Source organism: Moschus berezovskii, chromosome 20 (assembly GCF_049115385.1).
Source record: "Moschus berezovskii isolate FMDL1 chromosome 20, NW_MosBer_1.0, whole genome shotgun sequence".
In the NCBI taxonomy this organism is placed as follows: Eukaryota; Metazoa; Chordata; class Mammalia; order Artiodactyla; family Moschidae; genus Moschus; species Moschus berezovskii.
Window position 1 is genome coordinate 30761546 of NC_142479.1, and position 25292 is coordinate 30786837.

The 25292-nt window shown below is 36.4% G+C and overlaps 1 protein-coding gene across 9 annotated transcripts in view; it reads right to left on the bottom strand.

The window, feature by feature from the left end:
- NF1 (neurofibromin 1) overlaps nt 1-25292 on the bottom strand; it is a 252176-nt gene that overhangs the window by 129694 nt on the left and 97190 nt on the right. For 8 of the 9 annotated variants that reach the window (XM_088828700.1, XM_055401461.2, XM_088828696.1 and 5 more), the window contains 7 exons: nt 23316-23429; nt 9525-9604; nt 8840-8963; nt 7129-7290; nt 5654-5903; nt 4853-4926; nt 4512-4595 (listed from right to left, as the gene is read on the bottom strand). In XM_088828700.1, the coding sequence (XP_088684826.1) occupies nt 4512-4595; nt 4853-4926; nt 5654-5903; nt 7129-7290; nt 8840-8963; nt 9525-9604; nt 23316-23429 (888 nt within the window). The remainder of the gene's footprint in view (nt 1-4511; nt 4596-4852; nt 4927-5653; nt 5904-7128; nt 7291-8839; nt 8964-9524; nt 9605-23315; nt 23430-25292) is intronic. The other variant, XM_088828697.1, reaches the window with a different exon arrangement.

The window sequence follows — 25292 nt, forward strand, 5'->3', positions numbered from 1 at the left end:
TTGCTTGTTGGCAATCCAGCATCACTAAATTCAGCTTCAGTACCATGATGGGCACATGGCTGATGATAAGGTAAGTGCAGATGATGTCAGCTGTGGCAGATCCCAGATTAGTGCAAAATCAGAAAAAAATTTGGCTAATTTTGATAGTGAAGAATCTGGATGTGAAGAGGAGCTAGCTCAAATTAATTCATAGGCAGAGCTAACATCTCACCCCTAACAACATCTTGCCACTGTAGTATCCATTTACCATAAACGTCTTAGTCAAGGAACTATAATTCATAAACATCAATTCAACAGTTACTCGTTTAAGTAACTATTAATTTGGATACTGTCTGCAAGAAAGGAAACATCTTGTTATGGAATACAATCCAAGATGATGATGCAGCTAAATCTTTCTGAAGGATTAATAAATAAAGCAGAGAAACTTCCTTGGTATGTTGGTTTACCAACAGACAGATCTAAATGAGATTCACTGAAGGTTGCTCAAAAATTTAGGAAACAACAGGTAAATAGTAATTTTAAAAATTTTTATGCAATAGTCAAAGTACAGTTTGTGTACTCTTCAACTAGGAGTTAATTCATAGCATTTAATGTGCCATTATCAACCTATTTTATTGTAATTGTGATTTTCATATTACATTTAACAATTTCCCTTACAGGGCTCATATTTTATCACCGTCTTGTTTATAAACAGCACTTTTTGACACTTTTTTTTTTATCAGATCATCTCCAACAGAAATAATGGAGTAACAGTAATATTTATTTTCTTCTTGACTCCAGGAACACAGTAGTGACTATTCTGTTTCCAAACTACAGTTAAACGTTCTTACATTGTGTCACAGTATATATGTATATATAGATGGAAAAATAGTGGAAACAGTGTCAGACTTTATTTTTTTGGGCTTCAAAATCACTGCAGATGCTGACTGCAGCCAGGAAATTAAAAGACGCTTGCTCCTTGGAAGGAAAGTTATGACCAACCTTGATAGTATATTAAAAAGCAGAGACATTACTTTGCCAACCAAGGTCCATCTAGTCAAGGCAATGGTTTTTCCCGTGGTCATGTATGGATGTGAGAGTTGGACTGTGAAGAAAGCTGATCGCCGAAGAATGGATGCTTTTGAACTGTGGTGTTGGAGAAGACTCTTGAGAGTCCCTTATACTGCAAGGAGATCCAACCAGTCCATTCTAAAGGAGATCAATCCTGGATGTTCATTGGAGGGACTGATGCTCAAGCTGAAACTGCAATACTTTGGCCACCTCATGCGATGAGTTGACTCACTGGAAAAGACTCTGATGCTGGGAAAGGTTGGGGGCGGGAGGAGAAGGGGACGACCGAGAATGAGATGGCTGGATGGCATCACCGACTCTGTGGACATGAGTTTGAGTGTACTCCGGGAGTTGGTGATGGACAGGGAGGCCTGGCGTGCTGTGATTCATGGGGTCGCGGAGAGTCAGACACGACTGAGCGACTGAACTGAACTGAACTGATATATGTATATATGAAGCAAAATATTAATGTGACATTAAAATGAAGGTAATACAACATTTTGATAACTACTGTTCTTTCATCTGAGGAATCTTTTGTACCTTAACTTTTATACTGCATAAAGAACTAGGTTAGTATTTTTTTCTCTAGGTTGAATTCTTCTGTATATTTACGTACTTCTTATTGGGGCTCAAGTTTCTTGATCTTTAATTGTTCCACTGATTCATTTTCATGTTTCCTTTGTCTAACACTGCTTTGATAATGTTGTTCCATTCTCTGACACAAAGAATTCACTTATTAACTGAATATATTACACCATATTATATATATTTTCAGCTTAGCTCTCCCCAGGCTTGATATAAATGTCTAATTTTACTGAACATTTAAGTGCTTCAAAGTATTTTTTACTAATTGAATTAGACAAAGTATGTACAATATTTTATTTCCTACTTCTGGTCTTTAAAGGGTTATAATTTGATGAATTTCAATGAAAAAACTGCTTGTTCATGCAGGCATGTGTGTGCTGAGTCACGTCTGACTCTTTGTGACCCCATGGACTGTAGCCCACCAGGCTCTTCTGTCCATGGAATTTTCCAGGCAAGAATACTGGAGCAGGTTACCATTTCCTTCTGCAGGGGATCTTCTGGACTCAGGGACTGAACTGGCATCTTTTATGTCTCCTTCACTGGTAGGTGGATTCTTTACCACTGCCATCTGGGAAGCCCTCATGCAAGCGTAAGAAACCATTCATAGACCCCTTTTAGTGGACCCATTGCCCCACTTGTTATACATTCTTCAAGAGGAAAGCTCTTAATGGTTAGGTGATATTTGATCATTTACATAGATACTGTGACAGTTCACTTTATTTATCTGGCTGCGCTGGGTCTTAGTTGTGTTTCGGCACGAGGTATTTCTGATCTTCACGACAGGATCTTTAGTTGCGGGAAACGGGATCTTTAGTTGTAGCAGTTCATTTTAAAATGTTAGCTGTCTTCTAAAAGTTTTTGTAAAACTATCAGACAATTTTTTAATGTGATTATATCCGTTTATATTTCCCATAGGTGCATCACATATCCTGTGACTCAGCAATTCTACTGTAAGTGTGTGCCTTACAGAAATACATCTATAAGATCAGCAAAGGACACATTCAAGAATGTTCATAGCAGCACTATTCAAAATAACAATATTGTAATATCCTTCAATTAAAATAAACAAATTAAAAAAAAACAAAACTAGTCTTTGTATAACTGTCTGATGCCAAAAAGGTACAGAAAGGAAAAATTAAATTCAGGACTGTTGAATAAATATATTACAATAACAAAAAATGAACTAGAATTGCACAGAATAGTGTGGCTGAATCTCACAAACACTATGTTGAGTGAAAGAAGCCAGATATCAGAATATACTTCCATTGTTCCGTTCACATACGTTTAGAAACAGGAAAATGGCTGTATTCAGTCAGGATAACGGTTAGGTCCTCTCGGTCGTTAGTGACTGGAAGGAACACAATGAAAGCTTCTGGGATGCTGGTAAATGATTGAAGCTGGTAATGATTTCTTTCTTGATGTGGGGTGCTGACTGCACAAGTTTGTTCATCTCCTAATATTTTGCACTGTCACTTCAATTTACACATATTTTTTAATGTATGTTATCCTATAATTTAAAAAACCTATGTGAAAGATGCAAAGCCAGTTTAACTAAAAAAACCCAAACTTAAGATTATCATATACGTTTTTAAGGCACCACTAACATATTTTTATTATAGACTAATACTGTCAACACAGAATATCGAATTTCTTTTTAAAAGCTTTGATTTACATGAATAAACCTTGTAAGCATTATGCCAAGTGAAAGAAACTGATCACTAGTGACCACACATTGCATTATGCTATTTATATGAAATGTCCAGAACTGGCAAGTTTACTCAGACAGAAGGTAGCTTAATAGCTGCTGAGGGCCAGGGGCAGAGGTGTAGAGGGAGGTCAGGGAATGACAGCTAAAGGGCATGGGTTTTTATTAAATTGTGGTGGGGGCTACACAACTTTGAATATATTAAAATCCACTGAATTATACATTTTTAAACATGTGAATTTTACAGTATGTGAATTATATCTCAACAAAACAGCCACAAAAAAAGAAAGCTTTCATTCTAAAGCCACATGTCCCTCTTCAGATAATGATATTAGGTGCAGATTTTTGCTTCACAAAAATGTAACTTTTCTTATTCTAATTAAGTATGACAAGAAAAAAACAATGGGAAACTAATGAATTTTTCTAAATGTGTAATAATGAGAAAAATATGATCATTACAAATCAAACATACAGAAATATCAATTATTAATTTCCAGGATAACAGACGATAACAGTTGATGAGTGAAACATTCAAATTTTAAAATTTCATTTAACCTATGGCTCAGTCTTCTGGCCACCAGATCCCTTAATTAGAATACCTAATAAAACAGTAAGACCTAGTGTTTCAATTTTAATTCTTTTTCTCTACTTTTGTCACTCCTTTCCTGAAAATTCTGTGCAATACTCTCAAGGAAAAAGAGAAAGAAAAGAGGGAAAAGGAATGGTCTCTATCATAAATCATCTCTAGCTCACTGTCCAGTATTTCTGCAATGATGGAAAAATTTAATATCTGTACTGTCCAAGATAGCAGTCAATTTCCACACGTGGCTACTGTGTGACAGAGAAACTGAATTTTAACTGTATTTAATTATAAGTGAAATTTTCATTTGACTAGTGTCTAGTGGCTACCATTTTAGTGTAGGTTTGAAGTGAAGCCGCTCAGTCGTGTCCGACTCTTTGCGACCCCATGGACTGTAGCCTACCAGGCTCCTCCATCCATGGGATTTTTCAGGCAAGGATACTGGAGTGAGTTGCCATTTCCTAAACCATCAGTCTTAAGACATCTACATACTTATTACACTAAGAGTCACTCACAAAATACTACTAAAGTGTATGTAGTACATATGTTTAGCAGATCAATCAACAGACAAAATCAACTTCACAAACTTACCTGGCCATCTTCCATTTTGGCTTTTGGGTAGTTGAGGATTAGTTTTGTAGCTTGTTCCCACTTTGCATGCGTATCTTCCCAAGCCTAAAATGAAAGCAATTACCACTTGAAAGCAACCTTAAACCTAGGGCTAAAAATCAACCAGTAATAGACAGGTCTCAAACTTGGTATATATTATAACATCCTACTTATAACATGCACACATCTTAGATTTGCTTCAAAAGCTATTCCTGGTCATATGCACAAAACACAAGGCTTCTAAAATGGCAGGTGGGGCCTGGAAAGGATATTTCTGTTGCTAAGGACAACACGACTGAAGTGACTTAGCAGCAAGGACATACCTCAGTGTTTCCTGCAGTGGGATGCTCAATTCGCCGTAGTAGCGCCATCACTCTTTTCTGAAGTGCTGCTCTTCCTAAACAAAGACAACAGCAAATTAGCCTATTGCACTAAGAGCCCTGCTTGCCAGTGGAGAATGTGGCAAGCCAAACCCAAAAGGCAGAGGAGGAGGAGTGGAATGAATACTTCAAATGGTAAAGCTGCACACTTCCTTTTACCAGCCTCACAGGAAAGGGGTATTTAACTTGGTCTCCACAATGTCCTTGGCCTAAAATAGCTATTTCTACCTATACTTACTCATAACATGTGCTAATGCTTTTAAAACTTCACTATATACAGCTCAGGCAGAGTAATTGTATAATCTATAACTGAAAGCAATTTATACTGTCAGTTTTTAAACAAATGCATATGGCATATTAAAAATTCAGTGAGAAAATAACTTATTCCAAATACTATTTACTTTCACCTTCCGTTCCGTCACTCAGTCGTATCCGACTCTATGCGACCCCGTGGACTGTAGCCTACCAGGCTTCTCCGCCCATGGGATTCTCCAGGCAAGAATTCTGGAGTGGGTTACCATTTCCTTCTCCAGGGGATCTTCCCGACCCAGGGATCGAACCCGGGTCTCCCGCATTGGGGGCAGATGCTTTAACCTTTGAGCCACCAGGGAAGCCCAAAGGTATTTGAATGAGCCCTGTTAACTTAAAGAAGTATTGATCTTAAATACATTCCTATGTTCCTAGAGTAATCAGGTATGTGATTCAAGGTAGACTGAGTAAAAAAAAAAATTATGCATGATTTACCTGTTGACATCATATTGCTAACAGAGGCAAATTCCATGAATGTGTTATAGTTGGGCAAGAAGTTGTGTACTGACACTTCATCTACCCCACACCGGATATCTGCTTCCTCACAGAGGTGACGAAAACAGGACATGGCAACCAGAACAGCTTCAGTGTCGGGGCTCCACAGGAACATGTACAGGGCCACTTCTAGTTTGGTCTGGGCTTGTCGGCATATTGGTGGGGTTCCACTGCACCCTGCTGCACTATCCTGGGATCAAGAAAGGGAGGTAAATCTTTGCAACTTACATAATTTATTTACAAAATCCAATAATTCAACAAGCTATGTACCATAGATGTCTGTATACAATAACCCACAAGAGCTTTTCCCCTTTAACCATGACAGAATTTTTACACCTCATTCAGTCAAGATATTTTGAGAATTCAAATTATTTGGACCAACGTAATAATTTGAGTGAACTCTGGGAGTTGGTGATGGACAGGGAGGCCTGGTGTGCTGTGATTCATGGGGTCGCAGAATCGGACACAACTGAGCGACTGAACTGAATACTAGTATCTATTTAATTTTTTCAGATTCCATGAATATAGATTAAGTCTAATATGAACACAAAGAAAAAGATTTATGCACAGTATAAATCTACTCAATGAAAAATATAATGCACTTCTCAGTCACTCAAAGATGATAAAAGAAGAGGAAGTAACAAGAAATTCTATCCACCCAGAGGGAAGAAATTAAATAATCATACTGCAAAATGACTGAAACAAGGACATGAATAAGAACTAAACATGACTGTATAAGGTATATTTGGCTCTGGACAACATATTCTCAAAACACAAAATAGAGAAATTCTCATTTATAAAAGGAACATGCAAATTCTGCAGTTAAGACCAATAGAAAATACCACACTGTTGAGTAGTTGTTTTCCTTTGACTGAAGATTATATTGTAAAATAGGGATTAAAAAAAGCTTTGATCCGCAAAAGAAATTCTTCTATAATGATCTGACATTTTCAGTAGTATTATGATCAATGCATAACATTAAGCAAAATTAATGCATAACATTAAGCAAAATGCTTTTTTCCCTGGTAAATCTGTACTTTTTTTAGTTGATAGAACTTTTAAACTTCTGGGGTACAAATGATCTTTCTTACGGGATAGAGTGTTATAATAATTATAGCTATCAATTATAGCTTATAAGTGTCAAATACTCAATCTAGTGCTATTTACACATAATCTCACTTAATTCTCACAATAATTCTGCAGCAGAAATTATTATCCCCTTTTAAAGTTGAGGAACTGAGACACAGATAAGTTAGGAACTTGCCTGAGTGTCCACAAAGAGCAGTAACAAAACTAGAAGCTAAGCAGTTCCTTATTATGCTGTATTACCTAGTTGAAATTTACCCAAGTTAATTCAGAAAAAAAGCACAGAGCACAGATGATGACACAAGAAAACTACAAAAGAAGTCCCTTACCATGGATGAATTTCCTTTCCCCTTCCTGAGAGAGGTTCCAGGAGCACAAGTACGTAGTAATTCATCATTATCCATGGACATTTGACTGGCATTTCCACTTGAAGGAACATCACATCCTACTCCATAAAGGAAGAGAAAGTGACAGGAACTTCTATCTGCCTGCTAGAAAGGAAAAATAAGTAAGCCTTTTCAAAGCACTAATAGCCAAGAAAAATAAATACTTATATGAGTTGCCTTTCTATTTGAGATTATCCTGGAAAACCTCTTGCCAATTCCTACTCCTCTCACACTGAAAAACATTCTTCAGAAATCCAGTAGTACAAATAATGTTTCCTCAATGTCTCTGAAACTCCTCTCAGTTTTCCACTCTTCAAATACTCAGAATCAACAGATCTAGAAATGTAAATTAAGATTTCTAGGTCTAACATGGACACAAGTTAAACATCAAAAACATAAATCTACCACACGAAAAATATAATGTACTTTTTAGTCAGTTAACAACAACAAAGATTTCCTCTTATACGATACGGTCAGGATAAAGGGAAGTTGACTCTTTTGAGATTAAATTCCTCTGGACCAGAAATAACGCTGGTATATATGCTAAGTATGAGTGACTACACTGACCAGAGGACAACAAGATTCACTACTGGATTACTAATGCTTACACCCTGGAGAATTATACTATAGGCAAGGGCATGAAACACTGAAGTCCAACCTCACTCCTTATCTTTGGCATAATGCCTTATCTTTGGCATAATGCCAAATTCTCCTATAGTAACAGATGAAGGTAAGCCAGATATGAATAAATCCAACTCACCATTAGCTCATTTCTAAACAAAGAAAATTCAACAAGCTGCATGGCACACTGAAAAGTATATGCATTAGATACATTTAAGATTTCCCATAGATTTTATCCATTCCAGAAATGGATAAAAATTTATTGAATCATGTACTCCCACAACTATGCCATAACAGAACTTTTTAATTGACTGATTATAGAAACTTTATGTTAAAAGAAACTTAAAGCTCTTCTCTAGACCCCAAAATCTTGTCACCAGGCTTCAGTAGTTTAGAATCAAAACTTTTCACTCAACCCTAAGGAAGAAGACTTCTGATATCTTCAAGAGGTAGTAACTTTCTCATAGAAATATAAATAAACCTAGATTGATGGCCCTCAATCTCTTTCCTTCAGCTTCTTTATATATATAGATAGATACCATTCTCTGGACTAGACATCGGATTCAAGTCTTATGTATGAACTTGAGAGCAGAGACAGCAAATGTTGTTTCTCAATCTTCTTTGGTTATAGAGGCCCCACTCCTCCTAGGTCTGCCCCATGCTGCTGCTAAGTCACTTCAGTCGTGTCCGACTCTGTGCGACCCCACTGACGGCAGCCCAACAGGCTCTCCAGTCCCTGGGATTCTTCAGGCAAGAACACTGGAGTGGGTTGACATTTCCTTCTGCCCCACAGAATCCTACTTAACTCATCTAGACTTTATCAGGATTGTGGCTTTAAGGGTAATGGCTCAAAATAATTTTTACTTAAACTGCTGATTTTTCAGCCACTGTCTCCTGCATGTACATTTCCCTTGAAGACTTTGCAGGAGAGAGGAGCTGAATAAAGACTTGATTTGGCTAATAAACATTTCCTTAATCTCTTTTCATTACCATTCCAAATATTCTTCATTTCAAAAGATGTCATTTTGCTTACCTTATTTTTAAGAAGAAATTTATTCCTGCAGATCAAAATTTCCCGCAACCATTTGAGAATTTCTGTGCTACTAAGCATTTGATGACTAGTCAATTTCTTGCAAATGTAAAAAAGCATTTGTGAGCTGCAGAAACAACGTTCATTGTTATCAGCATTGCCAATAAACAACCTAATATAGATAAAGTCAGGATAAAAGAATGGTACTCTCTAATAATGGACAAAGTTTAGAGAAGCTTTATCTTCCTTTCCAGGATTTATTTTAGAGAAATGGTTATCAAAAACACCAGTATTATTGAAAACATGAGATTATAGATTAAAAAACTGAAATGAACTATTAATTAAAACTTTAACACTCAAAGCTTATAAATGATAAAAATCAATTTAAAACACAGTTTAACCATATAAAAATCTGAAATGGCAGAAGACATACCAAATAACAGTACTTATGGCTGGGTAATGAAATTTAGCACAATTTTTCAGAATTTATTTTCTAATTTGCTGTGACAATGTTCTTACAGTTAAAATAAGAAATAACCTAATAATTTCAAGTCAAATAAAATACAAAATCATAAAACATCTGACAGTATAAGTGAATAAAGTTAATAAACCAAGTATATAGAGTTAATATTTAAAGACAAAAAAAATTAAAAATTTTAGTTGAATTAAAATATAAGGGTGCATATACCTAATTTCCCAAAATGTTTCTACAGGAGCATCAGGATTCCACAAATCAATGCTATCCAACTGATGAAGAACCAGCAGAGCCTGAATTTTTAAAAAAAGAGAGAGAGAAGACTTACTAAAAAAAAAAAATTTGCTAAACGTAACACTGGAGTATTTATTTTACAAATACTAACAAACTGAGCTACTTAATTATAGCCTCAACATGCAGTATAAGGCACAAGAGAAAAGCTCTGAAGAACCCAAATCTCTAGGTATAATATATACAAAATGAAGTCACTTTATTCCTCTCATTGTTACTTTAAATGGCATGTACACATAAGTTAAATACTGATGAATTCAGAATAGCAATATACATGTGTAAAAACTGCTTTAAGACACAAATAATATGATTTCAGTAAATATCAAAGAACTCTATGGAAAATAAAATTAACCCCCAAAGAAGGAGAGCTCTCCAAAACTAATATACACAACATTTTACTTCCAGGTCACAAGTTAAAAGTAGAAGTTATCTTGTTTGCCACAAATTCTTGGAACAGAAAGGTCAAATTATTTTTCAAAAAGGAGAAAGGGGGAGGAAAACAGATTTTGCATCGCATAGAGATTATTCATCCTAAAATATTTCAATTGACCATAGAACTGAAATGAATTTGGCTCACAGAACATTAACAGGAATATACAACTAATACACAAACACTACTATTAAATAAATCGATGCCATCAAAGGTACAGAGAGTAGAACTAGACTCTTCCTTCAAACCAACCCTATCTTAACTCCAATAGGTTAAGTTCACAATGCTTCCCCGAGATGCACATTACTGAGCTCTGCACATTCCTCTCAGTCCTTGGTCAGCGGATTTGGAGATTGTTCACTCCTCTTTAAAGCTTTGTATTAAAACTCCAATGAAACACTGTTTGGAACACATAATGAGAATTGATTTCTTCTCTTAAAATCAAATCAAATGAATAAACTGCAAATACAGCTGCAATGATAACCTGTGCAAATGAGCTGCAATGATAAGCTGCAATGATTCCCTTTAAATTAGGGGGAAAATACGTAAATTTCCAACCTTGGACAACTTTATAACTTCAAAAGCTATAAATGGTATAAAGATCAGACCTATATTATCTTATTTTAAATACTTGCACTGCAATTATTTTGAGATATTTACTGAAAACTGGAAGGCACTGTGAGAATCTTCAAAAATTATATGTTATACCTCTCATATCAAGGAAAAACAGCACAAATTAACATTCAATTTTTGTCACTAATGTGCATAAACTTAGTACTATTTACTGACATTTTCAGTTTAAGTGGCAAATTCTCTAAGATTTTGTTTTAACATTTTTTTTTAATAGTCAAAGAAAATCTATTAAATGCCTTTTCTCTCCTTCAGTGGTTATTTTCCTTTTCATGTTCCTTTCTATTTTAAAACTTTCCACATACAATTTTAACAAAACTGTATACACAGTATACTCATTTGACATTTCATAATTTTTCATATTGCTATGACCGAGAATGAGATGGCTGGATGGCATCACCGACTCTGTGGACATGAGTTTGAATGAACTCTGGGGGTTGGTGATGGACAGGGAGGCCTGGCGTGCTGTGATTCATGGGGTCGCGGAGAGTCGGACATGACTGAGCGATTGAACTGAACTGAACTGAACTGATGTGACCTGCATGGTTTAATGGATGCTTAACAGTTCACCAAATTGAAATATCATCCTCTTGTTATTGAATATGAACATATTCTCTTACTAGTGAATATGTAAATTTCCCCTTATGTTCTATTATAACTAAGAGCAGTAACCATATATGTGTGCAGCTTTTTCCTTTTCATTTATATGCATAGGATTAAAAAATTACAGGAATGAAATTATTTGGACAAAAAAAAATGACATTTGTATGGCTCCTGCTAAATACTGTCAAATAGCTTTCCAAAAAGAATCCAAAGAATATACTTATTTATAGAACCAACAGCAATGCACACAAATATTAGTTTGGTGCAAACGTAATTGTGGTTTTTACATTGTTGAACTTTGTTGTATGACATTAGAATACATTCTTAAATAAATGTGGTTATGCTGCACATCATTTTAATGTGCATTTCTTGCTTTATGTTTTTTTGCTAATGACATTACTTGCTGTTGATATTTATTTTAGACTATAGAAATGATGTTAGACAAAAAGCAAATTTGAGTTATTGTTTTATTCACATTCAAAATGGGTTGTAAAGCAGCGGAGACAACTTGCAACATTAACAATGCATCTAGCCCAAGAACTGCTAATGAATGTTCAGTGCAGGGTGGTTCAAGAAGTTTTGCAAAAGAGACAAGAGCCTTGAAGATGAGGAGTGCAGCGCCTGGCCATCAGAAGTTGACAATGACCAACTGAGAGTAATCATCAAAACTGATCCTCCTATAACTACATGAGGAGTTGCCAAAGAACCCAACTACTCTATGACTGATCGGCTGCTGCTGCTGCTGCTGCTGAGTCACTTCAGTCGTGTCCGACTCTGTGTGACCCCATAGACGGAAGCCCACCAGGCTCCCCCGTCCCTGGGATTCTCCAGGCAAGAACACTGGAGTGGGTTGCCATTTCCTTCTCCAATGTGTGAAAGCGAAAAGTGAAAGTGAAGTCGCTCAGTCGTGTCTGACCCTTAGTGATCCCACGGACTGCAGCCTACCAGGCTCCTCCATCCATGGGATTTTCTAGGCAAGAGTACTGGAGTGGCTTGCCATTGCCTTCTCCGTGACTGATTGGCATTTAAAGCAAATTGGAAAAGTGAAAAAGCTCTCTAAGTGGGTACCTCATGAGCTGACTGCAAATCAAAAAATCATTTTGAAGTGTAGTCTTCCCTTATTCTATTCCTAAAACAACGAACCATTTCACAATCGGATTGTGACATGCGATGAAAAGTGGATTTTATATGTCAACTGGTAATGACGAGCTCAGTGGTTGGACCTAGAAGCTCTCAAGCACTTCCCAAAGCCAAACTTGCACCAAAAAAAGGCCATGGTCACTGTGTGGTGGTCTGCTCCCTATCTGATCCACACAGCTTTCTGAATCCTGATGAAGCCATTACATCTGAGAAGAATGCTCAGTAAGTTGATGAGATGCACCAAAAACTACATCTGTAGCCAGTATTGGTCAACAGAATGGGCCCAATTCTCTACTACAATGCCTAAACACACGTTGCACAACCAACGCTTCAAAAGTTGAACAAACTGGGCTAAGAAGTTTTGCCTCATCCACCATATTCACTTGACCTTTTGCCAACCAACTACCACTTCTTGAAGCAACTCAACAACTTTGGCAGGGAAAATGCTTCCACAACCAGCAGGAGGCAGAAAATGCTAAGAGTTCATCAGATCCCGAAGCACAAATTTTTACGCTACAGGAATAAAAAAACTTCTCATTGGCAAACAAGATTGTAACGGTTCCTATTTTGATTAAGAAAGATGAGTTTGAGCCTCGTTATGACAGGGAAGCCTGCTATGCTGCAAGCCATGGGGTCGCAAACAACTGGACGTGACTTAGTGACCAAACAACAACAACAGTAATGATTTAAAATTCACAGTCCGAAACCACAGTTATAACAACTTAATACAAGCAATGAGTGTCTAACAGTGAGTTAGACACTCAGTGCTGAAACATTTTTGGCAAAATAAAGCACGATAAATAATGAAGTGAAGTCGCTCAGTCATGTCCAACTCTTTGGGACCCTGTGGACTGTAGCCTACCAGGCTCCTCCATCCATGGGATTTTCCAGGCAAGAGTACTGGAGTGGGGTGCCATTTCCTTCTCCAGGGCATCTTCCCACCCCAGGGATCGAACCCGGGTCTCCTGCATTGCAGACAGACGCTTTATCATCTGAGCCACCAGGCCTAAATAATGAAGTAGTAAATCTTAAATATATAGTTTGATGAGTTTTCACAATAGTATATCCCTTATAACCAACACTGAGACCAACAGTATCAACACTCAGAAGAAGCCTACTGTACATTCCTTTCCAATCATCAGCTCTTGACAAAAGCAGCCACTGTTCTGACTTGAACTCTATATAAAGGGAATCATACAGCATGTTCTCTTTTGCGTTCGGCTGTTTTCACTCAATATCATGTCTGTGAGATTCACTCATGCTTTGCACTTAGCAGTAGCTTATTTTTTTTGCATTGCTGTAATCAATGGAATGAAATAACCCAAATTATTTATCTATTCTATTGTTCATAAATGTCTGAGCTGTTTACAGCTTCTTGGACTATTATAAATTATGCTATTAATATTTTATATGTATTTTTTGGTAAACATATTTGTTGGATACATACCTAGGAGGAGAATTGCTAAGGTGTATGTTTAGCTTTTGTAGATACTACAAACCAATTGTTAATGATGGCTATACTAATTTATTCTTTTATTAGCAGAATATGAATAAAAACAAAGTATAGTTGACCCTTGAACAATGAGGAGGTTAGGGGTGCTGACCCCTCATGCAGTAAAAAAACTTACATATAACTTTTGACTGCCAAACAAGTTAACTACTGATAGCCTACTATTGACTGGAAGCCTCACCAATAACAGAGTTGTTAACACATATTTTTGTATGTCATATGTGTTATATACTATATTTTTACAATAAAGCTAGTAAAAACAAAATGTTACTAAGAAATCATAAAGAAAATACATTTAAAGTGCAGTACAGTATTTATCAATATTGTAAGTTTACTTCACGTTTACAAGATGCATCAACTTTTTCTATAACAATGATGGTATCTTCGGTAAGTGTAATCCTTCCGGGCTTTTCTCTTTACTGGGGTTCTCTTCCATAGTGTCGACACTCCTTTCCATAGAATATCATGTGTAATGAGCCTAAAAAGTCCTTATGAACCCCTGATCTAGAAGCTGAATTAGAGACATGTTTTGGGCAATGAGACCACTTTGACATCTTCAGTGTTAAACTCATGGGGTTCTGGGTGGCCATGGGCACAGTCCAGTATCAAAAGAACTTTAAAAGGCTGTCCATTACTGGCAAGATACTTCCTCACTCCAGTAACAACGCATTAATGGAACTAATCCAAAAATCGATCCTCACTGTTCAGGCTTTCTTGTTGTACAACTAAAAGACTAGCAACTGGTATCTATCTTTTCCTTTCCATCCTTGGAAGTTAGAAGCCTTATATTATAGATCAGGGAAGTTTTGATCATACTGTATTTGCACAAAGCAGTAGAGGTAAGCCTATCCCTTCCTACCTTAAATCCTGGTGCCTGCTTCTCTTCCTAATAAATGTCCTTGGTGGCATTTTTTTTTCCTAGAATAGGGCACTTTTTATCCACATTATAAACCTGTTCAGGCTGATATCCTTTTCCATCAATAATTTTCTTAATGGAGTCTAGGAACCCATCTGCTGCCTCATGGTCAGAAGCTGCTTCTCCTTTATCTTGACATTTTTAAAGCCAAACCTGTTTCTAAAATTATCAAGCCATCCTTTGCAGGCATTACATTGTCCAGCTTTAGATTCTCCACTTTCCTTTTGCTTCAACTTGTCACATAAAGGCTTCACTTTTTCTCAAATCACGCTAAAGTCAATAGGTATACCTTTCTTACAGCAATCCTGCATCCACATAAAAGTTGTCTTTTGAATATGAGAAAGACATTTAATAAAAAGGACAAGATTTTATGCCTACTGGAGTAGTTGCAGCAATAGCTTCATGAATTTCCATTTTTTTCCCTCAACAGTCTGTACATTGGATTCATTTATCTTGAAATGGCAGACAACCACAGCTGCAGATCTCAATCTATAGCACATATCAAACAATTCAGCTTCTTATAATGTCATGACTTTTTTCTGCTTTCATCACTAGTGTACTTTGGGTAGGTCGTCATAAGGTATGGTACTGCACCAAACATGATGAAAAATACATGAGAACCCAAGAGATCACTTTTTGCTGATATACAATTTAGTGGGAGAGATAAACTTCTCAGAGAACATTTTAAGCAGATACTCACGACACTTGAGCTCACCAAAATAGTAACAAAACACAGATATGAAGTTATTACAGTAGTATAGTATGTACTACAGTTAACGTTATGCAGCTAGGATTTTTTATTTTTTGGCCACACCAGGTGGCACATGGAATCTTAAATTCCCTGACTAGGGATCGAACCCAAGACCCTGCATTAGAAGGGCAGAGTCTCAACCACTAAATCACTAGGGAAATCCTCTATACAATCATGATTTAATACTGCATCTTTACATTTGCTTACATTTCTTTTGACTGTGAAAGACACCATGTACAGTCTGTAAGCTTTTGTAAATTTTAACTTTTTGTAGTAGATTTATATATATTTTATGTAGTAAATGATAATATTTGCATAAACAAGGTTTACTGTATAGCACAGGAAACTATGTTCAACATTATGTGATAAAACATAATGGAAAAGAATATTAGAAAAAGAATGCATATATGTAAATTGAATCACTTTGCTGTATAGCAGAGATTAACATATTGTAAATCAAATATATTTCAATTAGTGAAAGGCAGTCAGTCGTGTCTGACTATGACCCCCATGGACTACACAGTCCATGGAATTCTGCAGGCCAGAACACTGGAGTGGGTAGCCATTCCCTTCTCCAGGGATCTTCCCAACCTAGGGATTAAACCCAGGTCTCGTGTTGCAGGCAGATTCTTTACCAGTGGAGCCACAAGGGAAGCCCAAGAATACTGGCGTGGGTAGCCTATCCCTTTTCCAGATCTATCCAACCCAGGAATCGAACCAGGGTCTCCTGCATTGCAGGTGGATTCTTTACCACCTGAGCCATCAGGGAAGCCAAAAAAATTTTTTTTTTAATTTTTGCAATATTTCAATTAAAAAAGCAAAGAGATATAATAAATGATCCCCCAAAAATGATAATATAGACTGGTATCCAGATATATTATATGCCATACCTTTTCTTCATTGTTTTGATATTGCAAGGCCAGCAATTCACCTGCAGGTTTTTTCAAACTGTCACAAATACACAAAAATGTTTACAATATGTCCAAAAAATCTGCATATAACTGGACCTGCACAGTTCACATGTTGTTCAAGGGTCAACTGCATAATCACTTGATATTTCATAAAGCTTTCTCTTATTTGCTATCTAGTTTAATTTCAATATAGTCATAAAAAAATTCTGAATGATTTTAATCCTTCAGAATTTGATTGACACTTACTCAAGACATACTAAATTTCCCACATGTACTTGAAAAGAAAATGCACTTACTGAATGTAGTTCTCCATATGTGTCAAATAGGTCAAATTTGATAATCATGTTTTTCAAATCTTCTATCCTTACTATTTGTTTGCTGGCTTATTTTATCAGATATTAAGAAAGGTATACTTAAGTATCTTGCTATAACTATGTATGTCTATCTGTCCTTTTACATGTATTTATATTATATATTTAGAAATTTTATGTATTTTTGCTTTATCTATTTTAAATCTTTGTTATTTAAACTCAAATAAAGTTTTATTTTGGGATGGACTGAACCCTTTTGTAATAATAAGATGTGTCTCTTTATCATCCAACAGAGAATAACCTAAATACATAAAGCAAATATCAACAGATATAAAGGGAGAAACTGACAGTAACACAATAATAGCAGGCAATTTTGACACACCATTTACATCAATGGACAGATCATCCACACAGAAAACCAATAAGCTAACGCTGGCCTTAAACGACACATTAGACTAGATCAACTAACAGATATACAGAAAACATTCCATCCAAAAGCAGCAGAATACATACTCCTTTCCAGGTGTACATGGAACATTCTCCAAGACAGATCACATGCTAGACCACAAAAAAAGTCTCAGTAAATTTAAGAAGACTGAAATGATGTCAGGATTCTTTTCCAACCACAACACTATCAGACCAGACATAAAGGAAAAAAATATGGAAAGCACAAACATATGGAAGTTAAAGAATATGCTACCAAACAACCAATGAGCTAATGAAGAAATCAAAGAAGTAAAAACATACCTGCAGACAAATGAAAATGAAAACACAATGATCTAAAATCTATAGGATGCAGCATAAGCAGTTCTAAGAGGGAAGATCCCCCTCGTTCTAAAAGGAAGCCTAGCCCAGTAAACTAGAAAAATCTGAAATAAACAAGTTAAACCTAAAGGAACGAGAAAAAGAACAAACAAAACCCGAAGTTAGTAGAAGAAAACCATAAAGGTCAGAGCAGAAATATTTAAATAGAGACTAAAAAAAAAAAAGATCAATGAACCTAAGAGCAGTTCTTTGAAAAGATAAAATTGATAATCTTTTAGCCAAAACTCATCAAGAAAAAAAGGGAGAGGGCCTAAAATATAAAATCAGAAATGAAAAAGGTGAAGTTGTATTTCTGGCACCACAGAAATACAAAGGATCATAAGAGATTACTATGAACAGTTACATGTTAATAAAATGGATACTCTAGAAAAAAAAAAACAAATTCCTAGAAAGGTACAATCTTCAAGACTGACTCAAGAAGAAATATGAAAATATGAACAGACCAATCACCAGTAATGAAACTGTATCAAAATAAAAAAATTCTCAACAAACAAAAGCTCAGGACCAGATGGTTTCACAGGTGAATTCTACCATTTAGTGAAGAGCTAACACCTATCCTTCCCAAATTATTGCATAGGAAGGACTGCTTCCTCCCTCATTCTACAAAACTACCATCACCTTGATACCAAAATGAGATAAATATATCACAAAAATATTAAAGGCCAATATCATGGATGAACACAGATGTAAAAATTCTCAACAAAGTATTAGCAAAAAATTAGCAAAATACATTAAAAGGATCACACACCATGATCGAGTGGGATTTATTCCAGGGATGCAAGAATGTTTTAATATCTACAAATCAGCCAATATGATACATACACCACATTAACAAATTGAAAAATAAAAATCCTACAACCATCTCAATTGACGCAGAAAAAGCTTTTGATAAAATTCAACATCCATTTGTGATCAAAAACAACTCTCTGGAAAGTGGGCATAGAGGGAACATACCTCAACAAAGGCCATTTACAACAGACCCACAGCTAACATCATATTCAATGGTGAAAACCTGAAAACATTTGCTTGTAAAATAAAGGGGAAAAGACAAGGATGCTCATTCTTGACACTTTAATTCAACACAGTTTTGGAAGTCCTAGTCATAGCAATCAGAGAAGAAAAAGAAATTAAAGAAATCCAAATTGGAAAGGAAGATTAAAACTGTCACTGTTCACAGAAGACATGATACCATACATAAAAATCCTACAGACAACTACCAAAAACCTATTCAGTTCAGTTCAGTTGCTCAGTGGTGTCCAATTCTTTGCAACCCCATGAATCACAGCACGCCAGGCCTCCCTGTCCATCACCAACTCCCGGAGTTCACTCAAACTCATGTCCATCGAGTCGGTGATGCCATCCAGCCATCTCATTCTCTGTCGTCCCCGTCTCCTCCCACCCCCAATCCCTCGCAGCATCAGAGCCTTTTCCAGTGAGTCAACTCATCGCATGAGGTGGCCAAAGTATTGCAGTTTCAGCTTTAGCATCAGTCCTTCAAATGAACACCCAGTATTGATCTCCTTTAGAATGAACTGGTTGGATCTCCCTGCAGTATAAGGGACTCTCAAGAGTCTTCTCCAGCACCACAGTTCTATTAGAACTAATCAATAAATTCAGTAGTTACAGGGTGCAAAATTAATATACAGAAATCTGCCACATTTCTTTACACTAATTATGAAATATTAGAAAGAGAAATTCAGATATGACCTAAATCAAATCCCTTATGATTATACAGTGGAAGTGAGAAAGAGCTTTAAGGCACTAGATCTGATAGATAGAGTGCCTGATGAACTCTGGACGGAGGTTCGTGACACTGTCCAGGAGACAGGAACCAAGACCATCCCATGGAAAAGAAATGCAAAAAAGCAAAATGACTGTCTGGGGAGGCCTTACAAATAGCTGTGAAAAGCAAAGGAGAAAAGGAAAGATATAAGCATCTGAATGCAGAGTTCCAAAGAACAGCAAGGAGAGATAAGAAAGCCTTGCTCAGTGATCAATGTAAAGAAATAGAGGAAAACAACAGAATAGGAAAGACTAGAGATCTCTTCAAGGAAATCAGAGATACCAAGGGAACATTTCATGCAAAGATGGGCTCGATAAAGGACAGAAATGGTATGGAACTAACAGAAGCAGAAGAGATTAAGAAGAGGTGGCAAGAATACACAGAAGAACTGTACAAAAAAGATCTTCACGACCAAGATAATCACAATGGTGTGATCACTCACCTAGAGCCAGACATTTTGGAATGTGAAGTCAAGTGGGCCTTAGGAAGCATCACTACGAACAAAGCTAGTGGAGGTGATGGAATTCCAGGTGAGCTATTTCAAATACTGAAAGATGATGCTGTGAAAGTGCTGCACTCAATATGCCAGCAAATTTGGAAAACTCAGCAGTGGCCACAGGACTGGAAAAGGTCAGTCTTCATTCCAATCCCAAAGAAAGGCAATGCCAAAGAATGCTCAAACTAGCACATAATTGCACTCATCTCACATGCTAGTAAAGTCATGCTCCAAATTCTCCAAGCCAGGCTTTAGCAATATGTGAACCGTGAACTTCCAGATGTTCAAGCTGGTTTTAGAAAAGGCAGAGGCACCAGAGATCAAATTGACAACATCTGCTGGATCATGGAAAAAGCAAGAGAGTTCCAGAAAAACATCTATTTCTGCTTCATTGACTATGCCAAAGCCTTTGACTGTGTGGATCACAATAAACTGTGTAAAATTCTGAAAGAGATGGGAATACCAGACCACCTGACCTGCCTCTTGAGAAACCTATATGCAGGTCAGGAAGCAACAGTTAGAACTGGACGTGGAACAACAGACTGGTTCCAAATAGGAAAAGGAGTACATTAAGGCTGTATACTGTCACCCTGCTTATTTAACTTCTATGCAGAGTACATCATGAGGAACGCTGGGCTGGAAGAAGCACAAGCTGGAATCAGGATTGCTGGGAGAAATATCAATAACCTCAGATATGCAGATGACACCACCCTTATGGCAGAAAGTGAAGAGGAACTCAAAAGCCTCTTGATGAAAGTGAAAGAGAAGAGTGAAAAAGTTGGCTTAAAGCTCAACATTCAGGAAACTAAGATCATGGCATCTGGTCCCATCACTTCATGGGAAATAGATAGGGAAACAGTGGAAACAGTGTCAGACTTTATTTTGGGGGGCTCCAAAATCACTGCAGATGGCAATTGCAACCATGAAATTAAAAGACACTTACTCTTTGGAAGGAAAGTTATGACCAACCTAGATAGCATATTGAAAAGCAGAGACATTACTTTGCCAACAAAGGCCCATCTAGTTAAGGCTATGGCTGTCCAGTGGTCATGTATGGATGTGAGAGTTGGACTGTGAAGAAAGCGAAGAATTGATGCTTTTGAACTGTGGTGCTGGAGAAGACTGTTGAGAGTCCCTTGGACTGCAAGGAGATCCAACCAGTCCATTCTAAAGGAGGTCAGTCTTGGGTGTTCATTGGAAGGACTGATGCTAAAGCTGAAACTCCAATACTTTGGCCACTTCATGCAAAGAGCTGACTCACTGGAAAAGACTCTGATGCTGGGAGGGATTGGGATAGGAGGAGAAGGGGATGACAGAGGATGAGATGGCTGGATGGCATCACCAACTCAATGGACATGAGTTTGAGTGAACTCCGGGAGTTGGTGATGGACAAGGAGGCCTGGCGTGCTGTGATTCATGGGGTCGCAAAGAGTCAGACACGACTGAGCCACTGAACTGAACTGAGAAAGAGAAATTAATGAAACAATCCCATTTACCATTTAATAAAAAAAAAAAAAAAACAGTTATATACCTTGGAACAAACCTACCTAAGAAGGCAAAAGTCCTATACTCCAAAAGACTGAAAGACACTGATCAAACTGAAGATAATACAGAGATTGATAGATACACTATGTTCTTGGGTTGGAAGAATCAATATTGTTGGAATGACTATACTACCCAAGGCACTCTATATATTTAATGCAATCCCTATCAAAGCACCTATGGTATTTTTCAGAGAATCAGAAAAGAATGATTTTTAAATTTATATGGAAACACAAAGGATCCAAAAAAGCCAGAACAAACTTGAGAAAGAACAGACCTGGCAGAATCATGCCCCCTGACCTTAGACTGCACTACAAAACTACAGTCATCAAAACAGTATGGAACTAGCACAAAACCAGATACACTGATCAACGGAACAGGATAGAGGACCCAAAAATAAATTCACACACTTATGGTCAAGCTATGACAAAGGGGACAAGAATACAGAATGCAGAAAAGACAGCCTCTTCAATAAGTGGTGCTGAGAAAACTGGACAGTTATTTTCCTTATATAAAATAAGGAAATTAGAACATTCTCTAACACAATACATAAAAATAAACTCAAAATGGATTGAAGACTTAAATGCAAGACCAAAAACCATAAAACTCCTAGAGGAAATATAAGCAGAACACTCTTTGACATAAACGGTAGCAGTATTTTTTTAGATCTGTCTCCTAAAGCAAGGGAAGCAAAAGTAAACAAATTGGACCTAACTTAAAAACTTTTGCACAGCAAAGGAAACCACTGACAAAATGCAAAAACAGCCTACTGAATAGGAGAAAATATTTGCAAATTATATGACTGATAAGAGATTAATATTCAACATACATAAATAGCTCATGCAATTCAACATTAAAAAAAAAAAAAAAACCAAACAACCCAATGTTAAAAAATGGGCAAAAGAACTGAATACACATATTTTCAAAGAAGACATACAAATAGACAACAGGCACATGAAAAGATGCTCAATATCACTAATCATCAGGGAAATGAAAATCAAAACCACATGAGATGTTACTTCACACCTGTCAGTATGGCTATCATCACAAAGAACACAGATAAATGACAGCGAGAGTATGGAGAAAAGGGAACCCTTGTACATTGTTGGCAGGAATGTAAATTGGTACAGCCACTGCAGAGCACAGTATGGAGGTTCTTAAAAAAACTAAAAACAGAACTACCATATAATCCAGCAATTCCACTTCTGGGTACATATCCATAAAAACAAAAAACACTAATTAGAAAAGATACACACACCCCAATGTTTATAACAGTATTATTTACAATTCTCAAGATATGGAAACAACCTTAGTGTCCATCAATGGATATATGAATGCGTCTTTATACACATGAATGTATAAAGATGTGGTGTGTGTGTCACACATACATACAATAGAATACTACTCAGTCATAAAAAAAGCAAGAAATTTTGCCATTTGCAGCAACACAGATGGACTTGGTGGACATTATGCTATATGAAATAAGTCAGAGAAAGACCATATGATATCACTTATACGTGGAAACTGAAATATCCACAAACTAGTGAATATAACAAAAAAGAAGCAGACTCACAAACACAGAGAACAAACTAGTGGTTACCAGTGGAGGGAGTTCCGGTGGTGGACAATTCAGGTATTGGGGAGTGGCAGGTAAAAACTGCTGGATGTAAGGTAGGCTCAAGGATGTATTGTACAATATGGGGAATACAGGCAATATTTTGTAGTAACTCTAAATGGAAAGTAACCACTAAAAATTGGATAAAAAATTCTTAAGGAAAAAAATTTTAAGGAATAGACTGAAAAACATGAGAATCTACACAGTTACAATGTTACATTCAACAGCCTGGAATTCATTTTCCCCTTACCTCCATTGCCTCCTGAGCAATCTCTGGCATGTGTGACTGAGGGACCAGTTGGACAAGCCCTGTAATTAATTCAGCAGTACTGCCCTGGGTTTCAGGCCCCTGTTTTCTTGGATTCTGCAAAGAAAAACACAAATTTCAATTAAAAACAAAATCACAGGACAGGGGCCGAAGGGTGGAGGGAATGGAGACTGACTGCGAATGGGTTTTAGATTTATTTTTGAGGTGATAAAAATGTTCCAGACCAAGATAGTGGTGATGGCTACATAACCTTGTATACATACCAAAACCAGTGAACTGTCACTTTAAAAAGGCAAATTTCATCATATGTGAATTTTACTTCAAAAATAAACATTGTAAGATTTTTTTAATTAAAAAGCTGCTGGGAGGGAAATGGGAGGGGGGTTCATGATGGGGGGAGACATGTGTACCCGTAGCTGATTCATGTCGATATATAGCAAAAACCACAATATTGTAAAGTAATTATCCTCCAATTAAAATAAATAAATTAATATTAAAAACTGCTCCTGTTAACAACTCTCTTAATCTACATCTACACTTCTCCATTAAAGTAAATAATATCCAGAGAAAATTCTAATTAAAACAAAAACTAGGTACTAGCCTTTCAATTAAGAAATTATATCAATAATAGGAGAAATAAATTGTTTTCAGCAACACTACATTGACTAAATAATATATCTCTGATTTGGAACTTATGGTTTTGGATCTCAAAACTACCGCAATGAAAGGCAAAGTACATGCATGCTTGGTGAGAACGACACAGTTATCCTGTGTTGCCCTTTTGTCCAATACAAGGACCTAACCACATTCATATAACACTAGTAATATTAGTATTAATGTTAATCCACACCTCCTTTTTCATGGTAGAAAGACACTGTATACAAAGCAAAATAGTATATATAAATGTGAATGTCTATCTACTTAAAGAGACTAAAATGCTTCCTTGTAACTTGGAAGAATCTATTTCCATTTCAAGCATATATGGTTCATTTAAGTGAACCCAATACAACCAGTGCCCTTATTTTATTTTGCTAACTCCCTTACCCCCATGTGTGTGTGTGTGTGTGTGTGTATATATGTATCAGAAAATAGGCCATTTTTAACTATATATAAATATATATATAATTTTAATTAAAAACAAAAGGTGTAAAGGATAGCATCAATAAAATAATTAGATCAACAAGTTTAAACTGCAAATGAAAAAGAACTATGAAGCTACATGCTGGTATGAGCACCTGTAACAGGAAAATGTGGTATAATCGGGAATGCTTCCTTAGGGCTGTGATAACAGCTCAGAATTAGTAGGAATTACTATGTGAAGAGGAGAGGGAAGCATATTGTAAGCAGAGGAATTGCAAGTGCATGGACAGGCAGGAAGGAATGTAGTAAGAGGGAGTGAAAGACAGGTCAACATAACTAGGGTAAAGAAGACAAATATAACTCTAGATGTTGCAGAGGTGATTGGTGGGAGTCAAAAATTGCATGACCTTGTAGGTCTATTAGGAGTTTGGTCTCTATCCTCAAAGCTATTTCAACCAAAAGATTTTAAGCTGGGCAGAAAGCATAATATTTGCTTTTTGAAGAGATCACTGTAAATTTAGTGGAGAGAAATGATTAAAACAAAGCAGGAAATGATGTAAGCTGACCAACTAGGAAGCTTGAAAAATTGAGAATAGTATGATTTAAGATAGAAACAATACAAACAGAAGACAATAAAAACACATTACTTTAAAATATCATGACTGAGTTCATTTAATAGTTATTCTTATATTTATCATACTTACAAAGATTTAGGTTTTTTATAAGTAAAAATATAAAATAATCAAATATTTACAATGACTCTTTCACTATTTTAACTTACCTTTCATTACTCTGAGAAACGTTTAACCACTAGATGGCAGCAAAGAAAATAATTTGAACTTTGATCTGTTTCTGCCTGCTAATTTCAAACTTGGAAAA